The sequence below is a fragment of the Artibeus jamaicensis genome, unplaced genomic scaffold (genome assembly GCF_021234435.1).
Source record: "Artibeus jamaicensis isolate MK-2021 breed Jamaican fruit bat unplaced genomic scaffold, CSHL_Jam_final contig_793, whole genome shotgun sequence".
NCBI lineage: Eukaryota > Metazoa > Chordata > Mammalia > Chiroptera > Phyllostomidae > Artibeus > Artibeus jamaicensis.
Genome location: NW_026521975.1, coordinates 12,582,005 through 12,599,761, shown reverse-complemented (window position 1 = coordinate 12,599,761; position 17,757 = coordinate 12,582,005). Strand labels below are relative to the sequence as shown.

General features: G+C 46.2%; 1 protein-coding gene across 8 annotated transcripts in view; it reads left to right on the top strand.

The window, feature by feature from the left end:
• Positions 1 to 3,833: 3,833 nt before the first annotated feature.
• LOC128625729 (kalirin-like) overlaps positions 3,834 to 17,757 on the top strand; it is a 109,541-nt gene continuing 95,617 nt past the window's right edge. For all 8 annotated transcript variants that reach the window (XM_053672929.1, XM_053672930.1, XM_053672928.1 and 5 more), the window contains exon 1: positions 3,834 to 4,085. In XM_053672929.1, coding sequence (XP_053528904.1) covers positions 4,001 to 4,085 — 85 coding nt within the window. In that variant the 5' untranslated portion in view covers positions 3,834 to 4,000. The remainder of the gene's footprint in view (positions 4,086 to 17,757) is intronic.

Here is a 17,757-nt window from a genome sequence, read left to right as displayed (position 1 = left end):
CACTAAAGATGAACTCTGCCAAAGATAAGCGTAAGACTCGGCTGTCTGTTTGGAAATTAAGAACACTGTAAAGATATTGCTATAACTCCAAGGTTCTTATCCTGAACTTTGGGAGTGGGTGGCTAGGTATTTGAAAACCCTGAAATCAAAGATGGTCAACTATCTTATACCCCCCCCAAAAGGAGTTTATTGGGGCCTCAAATGAAGTCCAGGGATCATAATACTTTGGGGGAAAGCGTATCTAGTTATTCAGATGATATTATCAAAACTACCTTCTTATTCTCTCTTCCTCTGTTGCTCTCCCCTATCTGTCTGTCTGTCTGTCTGTCTGTCTCATCTCTTTCATCCATGTTGGCTTTATTCTCAGGGAGTTTCTTCCTGTGTGCTTCTGGCATGTCAGCCTCCAGCTGCTTTAGGCCTACATTGTACCAACTCAGAAATCTTGTGGGAAGCTGCTTTCCCAGTAGTTCTTGCTAAGGTATCACAGTGTTTGTTCATTGGCTGAAACTGGATCATGTGCTTAAGCTGAGCCAATCCTGTGACTGACTGGCCAAGAACAAATCAGGGGCCCAAACTTGGAGGGGGCTGAGGGCAGTGTGGTCAGCCATGCCTCAAAACAAGTTCTGACGATGGAGGAGGGCTGGTTCCTTAAAGAAAAATCAAGATGCTATTATTAAAAACAAGTGAGCATAGACCACCAAAAGATGGGGGTAAATCCTCTAAGCTAGTGCTTCTCAAAGTATGGTGCCTATAGCGACAATATCAGCATCACCTGGGAACTTGTAGCAATGGAGATCCTCAGGTCCCTCCCACATCCACTGAATCAGAAACTGTGGGTTTTAACTCATGCCCCGCCCCCACCACAGGTGATTCTAATGCATATTCAAGTTTGAGAACCACCACGTTATACCAGTGGCTCTCAACCTATGCTGTATATTACAAGCACCTAGGAACTTTTAAAAATACTAATGTCCACCTGTGCCCAAAGTAAATCAGTCTGAATCTTGAGGCAGTGCTGAGGGTGATAGGGGTGGGGGTGGGGTGGGGGTGGGGTGGGGGTGGGGTGGGGGCGGGGGCAATACCCAGGCATCAGTGTTTCCTAATCTTGGTTCCACCCTAGAATCACCTGAGAACTTTATAAAAACAAAAGAAAAAAACCTAATGCCTAGTATTGGCTAAAATTTCCCTGATTTCAATAAGCACCAGTGTTTAAAAACCATTGGCCTACCATATCCTCTCTAAATTGTCTTAAGGATATCACCTTAAAACATCTAGATGCAGGATATAGGATTCGGACACCTATTTTCTTAAATCCCTCCACTCAAAATTTGGTCATATATCTGGTGTTGATTCCCTTTTCGCTCATGTACATGGCGAGTCTGTCCAAATGGCTAGCCCTGCAAGGGATCACTTTTGTGCACCAATGCAGACCCAACGCCTAGAGCAGAGCCTGGCACGTAGTATCCAAAGAGGTGGACTGGGCGGGTAAACCAAATAGTTATTGATTCTTGTGTCATAGCCCCCATGCAGCAAATCAGAAGAAAAGAAATTTCAATTTTAGAAGAGTGGCAGGTGCTGGCCATTTTCTGACCTGGGCGTACAAAGAACAGCAAAATGGGTGTTCTCTCTGGTGACATGGAAGAGAAAACTAGACAATCGTACTGGTTGCCACAGGTCAGAACTGAAACCCAGGATAACTATGATCCTGCAGTAATTCAACCCGGCAAGACGAGACTGACCAGTAGTTGGGATGATCAATGAATCAGGAATCTGGCGAGCAGGCTGCATAGGCATTTGAACTTTCATTTCTCGGTTTTGTATGTGGAGCACCAGAGACACGTTTCCTGCTCAACAGTGAGATCCTTATGTAATGCTTGCCAAGAGAGGCCGTCAGGGAGCTGACAGAGGTAGAACTGGAAGTTAGATTTCGTTTTCCCTCTGATGTAGAGCTTTTTAGAGTTCTTCTTTAGAGTTAAACCATCAAAGCCTCATCATAGTTCATTCATCCAGTTTCCTCAGATGTAATAGAGGACCCCACCTTACAAGGTTTTTTCGTGTGGACAAATGAATTAATAGAAAGCAATTAGGAAACTTTTTGGCACATATTAATGTTCAAAACATGTTAGCAATTGTTACCCATTAAGTTGTCTGCTATCATTTACTGAGCATCTACTGTGTTCCAACCGTGAGGCAGATACTGCCGCATACAGATAAATAAGGCACAGCCCTGGCCAGGTGGCTCAGTTGGTTGGAGCGTCATCCCATGCACCATAAAGGCTGCGGGTTCAATGCCCCGTCAGGGCACATGCCTAGGTTTCAGGATCAATCCCCTCCACTCCTGTTGGGGTGCAAAAGGGAGGTGACTGCTTGATGATTTTCTTACACATCAGTGTTTCTGTCTCTCTCCCTTTCTCTCTGAAATCAGTGAGCATATCCTCAGGTGAGGATTTAAGATAAATAAGGCACAAATCTAAATAGTTCAAGCTGAAAAAGAAAACCCCAAACACTGGTAATTCCTAGAAGTCTTGTCCCTTGGCTGTAGTTCTTTCTGTTGGGTGGGAATTGGTTACCTGAATGATTCTGGTTTTATTCCTCTAACACATTTCCCTGTTTTTCTGATGAATGAGCCCTCTGTGCTTTACGAGTATTGCATGTTTCCAGCAATCCCTCTTTCTCAGAGCTGGACACAAGGGATGGGAGAGATGGCCTGTGAGGGATCAACTCGTTCACTCTTAGGTAGGTCCAGCCGATGCGGTCCAGGTGGGCTTCATGGGAGGAGGGGGAAATGGGCTTGGCCTTGAAATAGGGAAAAAAAATTAAAGAAGAAAAGGACAGGGAGGTAATGAAGAAATGACAGTCCCGTTGGGTGTGTGGGGTGGTGGTGGCGAATGGGAGCTGGTACCGGCAGTAAGACGTGGGGAGTTTCTCTGCAGCCATTCACTCATCTGGAACCATTCAGCGTCTCTCTGAGGGGCACTGCCATGGGTAGGTCTTTTAAAATTCTGTTAGCAATCCTTTGTCCCTCTTTTGTATACTTTTTTAAATGCTGAAATTGAAGATCGAAAAAGTGCAGTGACTTGCCTGAGGTCAAACGGCTAGTGGGTGGCAGGCAGCTTTGAACTTTGGTTTTATGACTCCAAATCCAGAGTGCCTTCGAACAACATCACTAAAGCCCACGAGCCAATAAAACAGTGAGGTACTATTATCAGTGTTAGCATGAAATGTCAAGGGGAGAAAAATAAAAGGGATAGTGAAGGTGTTTCAATTCAGAGAAGGCTGTCAGTGTTTGAAGGCTCAGGGGAAGGAGAAGTTGAACCTGTCAGAGAGGAAAAGCATGCTTGAGCCTTGAACCTAAATCTGCTCCTGTCCCACATAGGATGCCCATCCTTTTGGCGTCTCTGAGCCACACTGGAAGAAGAAGAGTTGCCTTGGGCCACCCATTAAATCCACACCACTAAGAAAACTGATGAGCGAAAAAAGTTCTTAAGTAAATTTACTATTTTGTGTTGGGCCGCATTCATACTCTTCCCCGTCGAATGCCGCCTGCGAGTTGCGCGCGGGTTGGACACCCCTGTTGGTGGCCTTTGAGGAAAGGAAGCTGCACAGAAAGGAGACGCATCGGTTTTGTGCCAGGGGTTCGGTGTGCAACAGACGGTCCTCTCTGCCTAGCTTCCCGGTGGCCACAGCCCCAGGCGGCCCCTTCGGCAACCCTTGGTTGCCGAAGGCTGCGAGCTCGGGGCTGGCGGGTCCTCCAGCAAACAGCTGGACTTTGGAACTCCGCCCCCCTTAGGCCCTCCTTCCCTGCCCGGGCCCCACCCCTCCTGGCTCCAGCTCCCAGAAAGTGAGACCGCGGCCGCGGTGTCCGCAGAGGACTGCTAGGAGTGACTTCGGGAGGGCGAGAGCTGGCTCCCGGGCCGCGGCGCTGAAGTTTCCTGCCCGCCGAGCTCCCCGCGCTGCCGGCGTCCCGGGCCATGCTGGAGCGCTGGGGCCGCGCGGCAGCATGAAGGGCAGCGAGCGGGTTTACTCCCGAGGTCCCGCTCTGGGGTGGCTCTTTGCCAGGTGCTGCTGTTGTTTCCCGTGCAGAGGTGAGTGGCTGTCGGCACTGGCGCCCTCTTTTAGCCAAAGACTGGGGGCGGCCGAATGCAAGGGAGGGGTGGGAGGAATAGGGCTGGGTAGTGGGAGGGCGGCAAAGGGAGGCAGTTTGCGGTGAACCGCGTTTATGTTGGTTTCCCTGGCAGAATTCGCGCGGGCTCGCTCTCTCTTGGCTCGGTTCTGACTTGCCTGCGGAGCTGCAGTTTGGAAACTTATTTATCAGCGATTTTGGATGTCAGGACGCCGGCCTGCTGGGGAGTGGGGTGCGGAGGCAGCGTGTGGGGAGGCGGCGCTCGGCGCGGAGTGCGTGGCCCCGCAGTGGCAGAGCCCCAGTTCCCTGCTCTCATTTACATGTGGATCTCAGCTGCGGGACTGACTGATGACTCCCAGCTATAGGAATGCGTTTGACACTTGTCCCTGCACCAGGAACTATTTTTGCCAAGTGACAATTTTCTTTAGGGACTGGAGCTGGCTTTTCTCTGCCTGGGTTTTCGCAGGCCTGTTTGCAACTCTGGGCCAGAGTTTGACTCATTAATTAACCCAGAACTCTTTACGTACCCAATTAGGACTGTATTTAATTATTCTGCTAATTTTAGTGTTGAGACTTTCAGGAAGCAGCTAATTCCCCCCACTCCCAAATCAGCCTGCAAAACAAGATGGTGGGAAGTATGGCAGAGGGGGAGGCTAGCAGTTGGGTAGCCGCTCCTGAAAAAAGAAATCCAGTTTTCCTAGATAGAGTTAGCAGATGTTCCCAAAGCTGTCCTGTCACTTTAACACTTCAGCTGGGCGGGTGGGGGAAAGAGGGATTCTGTTTCTGTGTGGCCAGAAGTGAGATGCGGCCTCTCACTTGACATTTGCCCTTTTTAAGTGTCCTCTGTTGGGCCTGCAGCCTCCACCTCCACCTACAGTGCCCTGGTCTCTGTCTTCATGGTTGTCTAACAACGTCCACACGGAACTTTCTCTCTTGGTTACCGATGAATAAGCCTTATCCAAGTACCCCTTCACCACCTTCTATGCCACACAGACACCCTGACATACGCGCCACCCTGAGCAGATGCAAGGCAACAAACACTAATGAAATCTGAAGGATGTGTCCCCAAATCAAAAATGTTCATCGTCCCAGCATTAGACCCTCTCAATCTGAATTGAATTAGGATGGCCCAGAACTGTGTGGTAGCTCTAAGAGCCAGAATTCAGATGGAGAAGAAATCACAAGAGGGCCAGAACCCTCACACATACCCACGCCTAGTTCAGGGACACGTAACACCACGGTTGGGGATTGAAAGCAAGGGGCATTAAAAGGGGAGAAAGCAGGAAATAGCCAAAGGGAGTCTGAGTGGGTGGGTTTTGCTCTGCTTTCACGGGGAAGGGTTTCCAAGCAGGATTTCTTGGGAGTCCATTTCCTGTCCAAAGGCAGACTTCGGGGACTTGGGCGCTTTTCCAGATGCGTGGCAGCCCAGCTTCCCTACAGAGTAATTCTCTCGGGCCTCTCCAGTTTTTGCTTTGTGTGTGAATTGGCCTGGCTGTCCCTCTGAGCTGTGTGGCTGAGGAGGGGGTGGGTAGCCAGTTTAGGGCGCCTGCTGGGCTGCCTCCTGCCTGCTGGGTCGGGAAGTGGGAGGCTGCAGGCTCTTTGGCTTGGAGACAGGCACTAGAAGAAAAGTGGGGTCAGATGAGCCAGAGCTGGAGGAGACCACTGACCCTCAGGTGAACACTGAAGGACCAAAAAGGCCCAGCAGTGAAAGCAGCTTTAGAAGGAAAAGGAGGTTAACAAATGTGTGTGCTTCCTCTCTACTCCTTCATCTTTCCTAGATCAGAAACATGTGATGAGGAAAAACTAGGGCTCAAATCTGAGAAAGATGGTAGGGAAGGTGAGTTAGCCACCCTTCGGAAAACTGCTGGCTTCCACTGGGCAGGGTGATAGTGTCTGAGGTGTTGGGGCCCTGCCCCCGGGGCTCCTGCAGTCTTCTCTAACTGAAAAGAGACATCTGACAGAGGTGTATGCATCTTTCAGAAGCAGACTGAAAAGATAAGGTCTTGTACTGAGCTTGAATCCATCGCCCAGAGCCCCAAAACTATATGGGGGAAAGTGCCCAATTACACCACAGAGAAGGGCTCAGGGAAAAGTCTGAGAGTCTGACTAGAGTGGAGGGGTTTCATGAAAGGTGATGGATCTTGCTTCCCTACCTTGACATTGGTGTAGAAGGTCTGCTTCCCTTTTCAGCTAAACCTGTTTCTCTGGTTATTTAGACTTAATGCGATTGAAAGGCAGCTTCCCCATTTCAATAAAAGAAGGTGGTTACTGAGTCTCTATCTCTTCTGATAGAAGTTGGCTCTTTCCTACTCCTCCAGTAGTTAATAGGTTGGAACCCTGGACCACAGTGGATCCCGACCTTCAAGGGGCCTTCACTAACTGCCTTCTAGTCCCTCAGGATTTAAAGGGCACCTCCTTGTAAAGTCTAAGGAAAAGGAATCAAGAGGAAATGGAACATTCTGGTTATTTTTGACTCAAAGCTAAGTGCAGCATCCTGGACTATCTCTGGTGAATCCTAAATGATTATAATTGTTAGCACTAGAGTAAGACTCAAAAATTTAGTGATGTACTTGTGTGGCCTTAAAACACCACATTTAGGAAAAGTATGGAATGAAGTTAGTTGAGCTTGTCTTTTGATTCAGACAAGCAAGAAAAGCAAGAATCTGTTTTTCTCTTCCACCTTTTGATTCTGCGGAGCATGAGAATGGTAAAGGGAGTTAATGAAAGGTGATCTTTCTTCCCTACCTTGAAATTGGTGTTGAAGGGCGAGGAAACAGAAAAACAAGGGTCGGATGGAAATGGAGATCAGGTGGGAAGGAAGAAGGACAACGAATAACATTTATAACTGCCTTTGGAAGTGAAAAATCGCCAAGAGTGAGATAATAGCATGCATGTGTCTGAAGAGCGGCTTATCACTGATGTCACACTCTGTGGGAAGTTTCAGGATTGCTTTGCTTCTTATACTTTCCTTTAAGCCCAAACAAGTGGGTCAGTTCTGGATTCTCTTTTAGGTATCTTAAAATTGTTTTAAAACAACTGGTTTCAGAGTGACAAAAGGGATTTCAGACCCCCTGGAGGTTGCTAGGCCATGGGTTGCAGACTGGAATTTGTGACTTCTTAGATCACGAATCCTACAGATATTTCTGACCTCGCTAAGATGGATGGAAGCCAGTTTTAGAGCCTTTAATTTTCAGGTTAACTTGTGATTAACTTTGTGTATGTGGACCAAAGTCCCTTCTTAGAAACCTTTCCCGATTACTCTCCTCCTCTGCTTCTATACCGGGTGGGGGGGATGTATTTATACCTATTTATTGCTGCATCACTGTCCTTCCATCTCAAGCGCATCCCTTGTCCCCATTTGCACTGTGAGACAGGGACAGGAGTCTGAGTATCTCAGAAGAGATGAAGGGGGCGATGACTTATCCAGGCTGAGTCAGCCCCGGGGGAGGGGGGGCTGGGATTGGGTTCCCATGGCTCTTTTACCCGGAGAGCAGTTGGGTTCCAGCTTGCTTCTGATGTCAAAGAGTGGATAAGAGTTATGGGGGTTCACAGGGCATCCCAAGGCATTCTCACCCATCATTTCTTTTTCTTTGACTAGTTTTCCCCAGAGTCACTAAGCAAGAACATTGACTTGATGTGACTATCTATCTCTTCTTTGGCCCGTGAATTAATACAGCTCATTTCATAAACTGAATTGAATCTGTGAAACCATGACTCCAAGTTCCTTTAGAAAGAAAGGTGTTGGCAACCTCAGAGAGGAGCCCTTGTGACAGGATTATTTACTTTAATTCACCACCCAAGGGACAAAATCCTTGGGACTTTTTTGTTTCCTCATTTTCCAGGAAGTGCCTTTATCATGATGAAAATTGAATGGACTATTTAACATGTATGTTTTTCCAATATACCTTCTGGTTTTCTCTGCCTCCCAGGAATATATCTTAATCTGGGGAGAATTACCACAAATACATACCCTGACCCTAACCCTAACCCTAACCCTAACCGTGACCCTAACCCTGACCCTGACCCTAACCCCTAACCCTAACCCTGACCCTAACACTGACCCTAACCCTAATTCTATCCCTACCCCTACTGCCCCAACCCAAATCCTGGGCTTCTCTTCTCATACCTGATTCTCTGACTGGGGATAGGAACAAGGATATCAGTTATTACCTGGAGAACAGTACTGACTGCCGGTCAGAGTGGAGCCTAGTAGAAATGGGAGTGTGTGGGTTCGGTGGGGCAAGGTGGAGATTGGAAACGGAAGCTGCCTATCCCTCTGGTACAGCTGTGGACCCCGGGATCACCGATGATGCTGGAGGGGGGTCACCCTAGTGGCACCACGTGCTACAGGGTGGTGAGTCCTAACGTGGAATGAAAATGTAAGGTTTCAAATTCTGTGTTTTTATGCAAAATAATTTAAAAGTTTAAAAAAGGAAACACTGGGGATTCACTTCTGAGCCCGGACAGTATTGTAGGCATTCCTGACTCTGGAGCAGCATTGTCGGTATTGAACTTCCTGATGTTCCTTTTGAAAACCCGGATGCACTTTTCTTCTGCCCTACAAATATCCCCCCTACTGCTGCTTATTAGTGAGTCAGGAGCTGCATGGCCTGCCTTCTCCTTCCAGCCAAATCCCTGGCTTTTCTTGAAGGAAGACCCCGGATATTAAAAGCGTGGAACTGAAACCCAAGGAGGGCTTCTCAAGCAGAAGGGACTAAATCAAGGAAAGTTAGAAGGCACCTTAGAGATTATTTAATAGCTCTCCTTTATACAGGAGGGAATTGAGATCCAGCCACTTGGTTACAGGCTCAGTCAGAACCCGAACCCTCTCCCTGTGCACTTTACTCATCTCCATTACTGTCTTCCTGGGCGTGCGGTTTCTCTTACTCTGGACAGAGGCAAGGCCGACCCATCTGAGAGGGGTGGAGGCAGCCCCTAACCTGGAACTTGGGTGCTGTTGACGGGAATGACTTGTAGTTCTGGGGGTTCCGGGAGAGGGTGGCGGCATTGCCTGCAGCCATGTGGAGCTGGACCTGCCTGGTCTGCTTTGAGTGGCCGTTCTGTCCCAGGACCGCAGAAGGCAGATCTCTGCCTCTTCCAGAGCTGCTCGTGCACATGTTCTTGATCAGTATCTCCGTATACTTTCCCTTCTGCTTCCTTTTCCCCTCTTCTTTCCTGTACCTTTTCTTGCAGTGGACACTTTCAGCTGGGAATGAGTCAATAAATTGCATTCCTATAATTCCATCTTTGAAGGGCACTAATTTTAATGTAACACAACATGTTTTAATTCATCTGAGAAATGTTTATATGCTCACTGCCTGCTAGCCCTGCACTGACCTCATTGGTCTGTTGTGAAGATTAGTTAAGATAAGGTCTGTAAAGGACTCGGCATAGCACCGGGCGTATAAAGTGCTTATGAAAGGTTAGCTGCTGGTGGTAACAGTAATGGTAGTACTGGACACCAGCCTGTCCTCAGTGGGCTCATAACAGCGACATTTGTGTGGTTATACTGTAACTGGAAGGTTCAAAGCAATTTCACAGCCTTGGCTCAAACGGTTGTCAGTCCTGCCTCAGTGCTGCGGAGATGTCACTGCGGGAGGGAAGCCTAGGATCTAGACGTAGGGATTTTCCTCTTCTTTTTTTTTTAATTAAACCAGTTTTGAAAAAAAAAAACCACCATAGAATACTTCTAGTATTATAATCACTGCGTGGCACATAAAACAGCATTCAAAAGAAGATACTAGCCAAAAAACAAAACGAAACAAAACCCTAAGAAATCCCTAAGTTATTCTTCTCTGAGGGGAAACACTAAGTATGAGAATTGTAGAATAGTTACAGCCATTCCGAAGTTGAGATCCTGAGAACGTATGTGCCCCAGAAGACATCCATTATCTTTGCCTACCCCGAGACCTGGGCTGCGTGTTTCTGTTCACTTCAGCCAGGATCTAATGCACAGCCCTTCGGGCAAGCTTTGCTGGTTCTTCTTCAGGCTGTTTTTGCCGGGATAAAAATTATGACCTGCTGCCCATAACAGCCCCCAAGATTTTAGACATATCTCTGAGCATTGACAAATATCTTCTCTATTCCATGTAGGTGCGGGAAGCATGAGTAGTTTGGCGCTCGCTTGGCAAATAATGGGGCGCACCTTTCGAGGTTGACAGAACTTTCTGTGTTGGACTTCCTGGAAGGAGGGAGCCCTGGTTACACCTGGGAGTCTGCTGGAAGGCTGCCAGGTTGGTTTTAGCCAGATAAAAGAGCAAAGATCAGAGTCGCAGAACAGGTTGTCCCACATTCTTGCTTTTCTGGTTACTACGGTGAGGAAACTGTCAACTGGAAAGGAAGGGACACCTTTTCTGCCCCTAGATTGAAACAGTACCTCCTAAAACTTTTTCCAAGTTTATCTGCTTTCCCTTGGGGTAGGATTGATTGTCGGCGAGTGTTTGTTCTCTCAGAGGACCTGGTGTGTAACAGGCTCTCAGGACGTTCCCAACTTCTGCCCTCCTATCCTTAGAACCTCTGCGTTGCTCCCCTGGGGAAACGAATCTTCTCTTTCCCCATCCAAAGGGGGACCGAGCTTCACTGTTAAAAAAGAACTGCAAACACTCTGCTTCTTCAGAAATTTCAGGTCTCGGTTCTATACCGGGGCATCCTCCTTTACTTCCGTACTTAGAGCAGAGTTTCCCGAAACCGTGGTCACCGGTCACTAGGAAACCTGTCAGAAATGCAAATGCAGATTCTCAACCCCACCGATACAAAAACTCTAAGGCGGGACCCAACTGGTCTGTGTTTTAAGAAGCTTTCCATTTGGCTTTTTTTCTTCGGTGTGTTCTACTCTCTTTCTTTGTTCTCTCTACCCTCTTTACCCTCCCCACTCCCTTCCTCCAGCTCCAGCAAAAGCTCTACAACTGAAGGCTTCCTGCTTGGCCAGAGTCTTGCTGTGAGAAGTGGTAGAGGGAGGCCCCCTCACTGTTCACTTTCGCTTGCCTTGTGGGCCAGGGTGGGGGCGGTGCAGGAATTAGGAATCACCTACAACCACCTACTCGCCCGTTGAGTTGTTCAGCCCCCAAGGGTCGAGTAAGGGAAGTGGTTGCACCCTTCTTCTCATTTAAGATTCCTTTGCTTTTACTTTGTTACCTCATTATTCTTCAAGCTGATCGTGCTCACTAGAGAAAAAAATCAAATCAGGCAAACATAAGGATCATAAAAACATAAGTTTTATAGCATAATCCTAAACCATCTAGAAACAACTGCTACTCAACCACTTAATACAAGTATGTATCCTTTTCTATATGTTTACCCACCATTTTAAAATAAATGGGCCCATATTTTATATACTGCTTTATAACTTGCTTTCACTTAATCTTTCGCATATCTTCCCATGTACATGCATTTTCAGGGTATTTTTAATGGCTACAAAGTGTTTCATTACAAGACTTGAACTTGACAGTTGTTAACATTGATTCAATATAATTGGTTAAGTTTGGAGGGAAGAGATGCAGAATGGCCCTGGGTTAAGAAATAGATCTTTCCAGAATCAGACTACATAGACAGAGCAATTCTTGTCCTGGGGTTCACATATCAACCCCCTACGTCCCACCTTCACTTTCTACAGGATGTGTGATTTGTTCCTCAGGAAGTTAATATGCACTGCGGCTAGAGGTGCGGGTTTGACCCCTTCATCCTTTACCTCTTTAGGTGGCATTAGGAGTTTTCTCACTCCCGAGGCTTCTAACTGTGCAGTTGCTTTCACTGAACAGATCCAGGGATTCTCTCTCTCTCCTTTTATGAGACATGCCTCCAAAAATAGGTCATTTTAAAATTATTATAACTGGGAAAGAGAGCCTTGATTAACTTTTTTCTGCCTGGCAAAATTATACATAAACCCTGGCAAATCATTTGGAAATACAGATAAATGAAGATCAATTTCCATTACTTATGAACCACATCAACATTCTGAATATATCCCTTTAGTCTTTCTTTCCATGTGTGTATTTTTTTTTTCAGAAATATGATTTAGCAGTGTTAGAAACTTCTTTCACATCATGTATTGAACAGCTTCTGTGGTGTTTTTATGGATGCATTCAGTACTATGTTGGAGCCAGCTCAGCTCAGACTGGGATTGTTAAATAGTCAGGATTTGGAAGCCACCGGTGGCTGGAGATGGGCCGTGGTGGCAGCATTTATACTGGGAAAATCCCCAGACACCACCAATCAAGGTGGGTGTTTTGCTTTCTTTTTAATTCAGAGAGCCGGTTTACCAGCATACCATTAGACACACATTTTATCACCTGTAGATATGGTTTGTTTTTCTTTTCGATTTCCCTGTTCTGGGTTGTTTCTAATTTTTGCTGTTGTAAATAGTGTAATAACCATTGGTACAGTTAAGTCTCAGCACACCCCATAATTACTTCTTTAGGGTAAACCCCTAGAAGCAGAGTTTCTGAATCAAAGGACATCCAGAATTTTAAGACTTCTTTTTTTTTTTTTTTGCCAGTTACCTCCCAGTTTCACACCTTTAAAAGGAAGAGTGTACTGGCCTTTGTTTTAAGAGGATTTATGAGCAACATCCTCTGGGACCAGGAATTTCATGTCTCTCCATTGTTTACTTCTGTTTACATTTTCTGAATTAATTCTTTTTATACAAGGATATACCCTGGCTGAGAGTATAATAAACTAATGTCTTTGATTCTCAGGCTACATACTGATATGCAGGGTGTACAAAAATATTTTGTAGTTGCTCTGGATTGAGAGGCAATATATGGTGATAATTAAGAGATTGGACTCTAGAGCCAGAATGAATTTGAGTCCCAACTCTGGTACTTAATAATATGTGTGACCTTGTGCAAGTTAGAGAAACTCTTGCCTCAGTTTTCTCACCTGGAAAATGGGGATGATCAGAGATTCTGTCATGGGGTTTTACAAGGCTTATGTAAATTATGGGACGGCATATGTAAATCATTTACAACTGGCGCTCGGTAAATGTTAGGTTAGTATTTGCATTGAGTATACAGAAGTCTCTGTGGAACTGTGCCCCTGTCACCTTCCAATGATTTCATTAGTCACTTAATCATAAGAGAAGTCAAGCCAAGCGTTCTTTATCTCAACCCTCAAAATACCTGAGTACCAAGTGGCAGGTTTTGAGCTGGCAACCATGGAGAATTTAAGATGTTTCCATGCCCCCGAGGATCTTGCTGTCTCACTTGAGAGCTGCTTCGTAGGAACATAGGAAACAGTAAATAATAACAACAAAAGGAAAATAGTTGCTAAAGACAACAAGAGGAAAGATGCTCAAGGTCCTACCTGATTGCCACCGAGGCTGTTGGGAGCACAGTAGCCTGGGGTCATCCGTGAGAACTTCTCAGGAGACATAGGGGTCTCTGGGCCTCAAGGGCAGGAAGGCCTTTTTAAATGACTGAGGAGACAGTGTGAGGGAAGCCGCAGGGATGTGCAGGGAACCCAGAGGAAAGCAGGTCCGAACTGCCTTCCAGAGCTGCGCTGTCCAAGTCAGTGCCCTTGGCCATATGTGGCTACTGAGGACCTGATGTGAGGCTGGTCCGAATTGCAAGGTGCTGTGGTTACAAATTACACACCACATTTCCAAGACTTAGTACCAAAAAAATGTGAAATATCTCGGTAACTTTTATATTGATCACATGTTGAAATGCTAATGTTTTGCAGATATTAGGTTAAATGCAATGTATGAAAATTAATTGTATCTGTTTTTACTTTTTAAAATGACCACTAAAAAACTTAAAATTATATATGTGGCTCGCATTTGTGACTTGTTCTATATTGCTGTTGGAAGAGCTATCCTACAGTTTATGGTCCATGACGCACTGACGTGCCACAGTGGAAAGTTCTCAGCTGTCTATCCTTTTATTCCAGTCCTGGGCCAATCCAAGGCCGTCCTTCCAGCTCTCTCCACAAATCCAGGAGAATGGTGGTCTTTCTGATGCTTAAAGATGCCCATAGATAGACCTTCTCGCCTGAAACTTTCAAGAAAAGCAGTTATACATTTTCCTTTCTAAGCAAAATACTTCATGAGGGAACAAATGGGGCTTGAATTGTAAATTCTCCTCACAGAGCTCAGATTAGCCAGCCTTTAGGAACCTAATGAGGGAAAAGCCTGGAAAGAATAGTGAACAGGAAGAGAGTGACAATGGGCTAGCATCTCCCAACTCTCGGCCCCTCAGCTGGTGCAATCCAGTCCTGCTTCTTTTTTTTTTTTTTTAACATTTGTTTTCTTTTTCTTTTTTTTTTTTTTTTTAATTTTATTTATTACTTTTAAGTTTTTTTTCCCCCCCCCCTCCCCCTTTTGTCTTGTTCCTAAATCCCTCCCCTTTTTCTTTTTTCTTCGCTGCCCACTTGCTTCTTTATGTGACGAAAGCATTGCCGGCCCGCAGGCCCAGGGTGGAAGGGAAAAGATGGAGCTGTGAGCAGCGTAGGGAGAGCCCACGGCCCTGACTCCTGGCTGAACCTGGGCAAGTTTCATTTTGTCGTTTAGCTGAATGATATTGTGAGTGTTCGATGGTATCATCCTGGGCAGCATTTTTCATCCCCATTTTTGTCTTCGTGAAGCATCACTGAGTGCCAGGCTGAGGCCACTGCCTGCCATACAGGCTATTGGGACCATCTCCCTATTTTTCTGGGGAGTGATGTATTTACATGTTACACGTCACAGAATACTAGGATTTTACAGCGTGTCATATCATAAAGACCTGTTTTATCCGAGAGAAGAGCACTTTAGAAAAGAAAATTAGTAAAATACTATCATTCTGTCGGTAGCATACTGCTTGTATTTTATAGTGAAGACAGTGGAATATACACTAATATCTTGCTCTTTTGTTTGGGGAAATGGGGAGGGTAGAGGCACTGGATCAAGTCTGTGGGGAGACTTAGCTCTTCGGAAGGAATCCAGGGGACAAGGGACCTCAGTGCACTGGAAATCCCTGTCGGCTTCCTGCAGCTACGTCCCAGCCACCTGCTCTAGATTTGCTTTCGCAGAAATCTGGCCCACAGCAGTAACTCGCATCTGGTGTGTCTAAATGTCTGGAGGGATTCTGGCCACGGGGGACTTTACCACTCTGAAATCATAGCCAGATTCCCAGGACCTAGCACTGAGGGATAGGTCCCGCTGGCCCTGATGCAATCAGGATCTGTCCCACTAGCCTAAGCAAGGCCAGCCAACACAAGGAGCCTTCCTGTGACCTTCTAGGCCAGATAGAAGGTCAGTGCTGATCTGAAGCCAGGCCTGGACAGCCAGTGTGCGCCAATCTCATCGGCATCCCATGAAGCCTTCTCACAGCACCCAGGGGAGTCTGTGGCTGCACAGTGTTGCAGGGGCCTTACCCGCAGTGTCCCAGACCGGTCATCTCTGGCTCCTCCAGGACTGGAGGATGATCAGAAATTGCGGCCAGTGAACAGACATGGCACAGATCTTGTAAATTTATGGTTCGGAGGGGACAAAAGATCTCTCCTACACACACAGACACAAAAGATCTCTCTTACACACAGAGACACACTTTTCTAAGTATTCTCAAAGAGGACTATGAGAATATCTGCTGGTAAAATAGTACAATGGGGGTGGGAAGGGGATGGAATTTTGACTGGGACAATAGGGACCCTATCTGAGGACCTGACAAAAGTGCCAAAGTCTTGTCACTACCATCCCACCGGCCCCCAGGTGGATACTATTTGCATCCTGGACCAAGTTTAAAGAGTCTTCCCGAAAAGTGTTTGCTACATATTTTGGAAGGACACAAGAGAAGTAAAATTTAAAAAGCATAAAGCCAGATAGCTTTATGAAATTAACATTTCTTTCTCTTTTTTAAACTTGCAGAGACTTTGAAGTTTATTTTTTTTATTTCTTATTGATTTTTATTTTAATCCTAACCCAAGCATCTGTTCATTGATTTGAAAGAGAGAGAGAGAAACTGATCTGCCACCCCCTGCACGTGCCCTGACTGCAGATCAAACACACAGCCTGGGTGTGTGCCCTGAGTGGAAATCGAGCCCACACTCTTTTTGTGTAAGGACGATGCTCCAATCAACCAAGCCACCTGGCCAGGGCTATGGCATTCACATTTCTGGTACTTGCTTGAAGCTGACTTGCTTCCAGAGCTCACATGCTATTCTTTGAGCCACAGTCACCCGAGGAGCCTGTACTCTGTCTGCAAAGGACCATTGCTGAGATCTTGCTTCCTAGGTGATGACCTGAGTCCCAACTGACCTGTCATGTTCCTACATATTTTGACAGTGGGATCCAGATTCCCATTCACCATTCCCCACTGGGGCTTTCCCACCTGGCTCTCGTGTTTGCTCTGAGGCACTGACATGCACAGCTGCTGCCTCCGGCAGTGATGCACCACTAAATCTGCATGATGACAGGTTTCAGCTGAGTCTAAGTGACCTCTCTTGGCAATGTTATGCACTTGACTCTGCAACATGCAGGAGGACATTGTCCTCAACAGCCTCTGAGATCTTTCCCAGTTCTCGTTCCAGAAAGGGATTGAAAAAACAGTGACAGTCCTATTGGTTTACTTGGATTCTGCCTGAAAGCAGAAGACCTCAGTAGCCTTTTGAGGCATTTTTTTTCAGCTTTAAAAAATTTTAAGACCCTGTTTCTTTGTGCTTTGGTTTGGAAATCACACCCTTCCCCGGTTTAACTTTCAGCCTAACCACCAGATAGTGCCTCCGCATAAGCAGCCAGCTGTACCAGCGTGTCTGTGGATCTCCTCAAACAGCCACTTTCCCAGCTCCTTCCCAGCGAGGTGGTCAGGTCTAAATTTAACCGTGACCTTGCATACGCAAGCCAGGGCTGCAAGAGCAAAATCGGAGCAGGACTGTTCTCAGGGGTGCGTGTGTGACCAGGGCGTGGCCGGGGGCAGTTAGAAGAGAAGGTGGGCAAAGCTCCTCAAAAGGCCAGATCAGCCCCTGGGGGGAGAAGAAGAGGAGTTCGGGCAGAGAAGTTGAGTCATTCCAAATGTCTACTGGAGTTTATCCTAGCTCGGCTGGGTCCCTTGGAGAAAGGCAGCCAAATTCTCCACCCTCTCAGCTCCCTCCCACTGTGAAGTATCCATGACATAACTCACCTGGATCCGTAATTACCGTGGCTTCCTGCCAAGCATTAGACCACAATTTTGGGTTCATTCTTGTTCCTTATTCCAAAGTCACCACTCCCAGATTTATGAGATGCAATCTACACATTTTGTTATGTAGATTTCAACCTTTGTTTGGTCATCTGGCTTGCATCATTGTTTGGTGTACGTCCTTTTCTGTATTAATGGGCACATACCTCAGAGTCAGGGCCGGGTTAGTATCTGTAATTCTGTTGTGAAGCAACTGTAGATTTTTATACTAAAAATGCGTGAATGGAAAGCATTGAAACTGCTTTAGTTTGTGAAGCTTATCTCATTGGAATTTAGTCACATCCCGAATTTGTATTTATAGTCATGATTAGCAGCCTACACAATAAAATTTGTATGTACACATATATATGACATTTTTAGAATGGTATCAGATTATGGATCAAATGGACTACCTTTATTTTTCTGTGTGATCTCTAACAAACACAGGCAGTGTGGAGAGGCTGCCTTGACTGTGTGCATCTTTCAGAAATGATTACATTTGAGAGG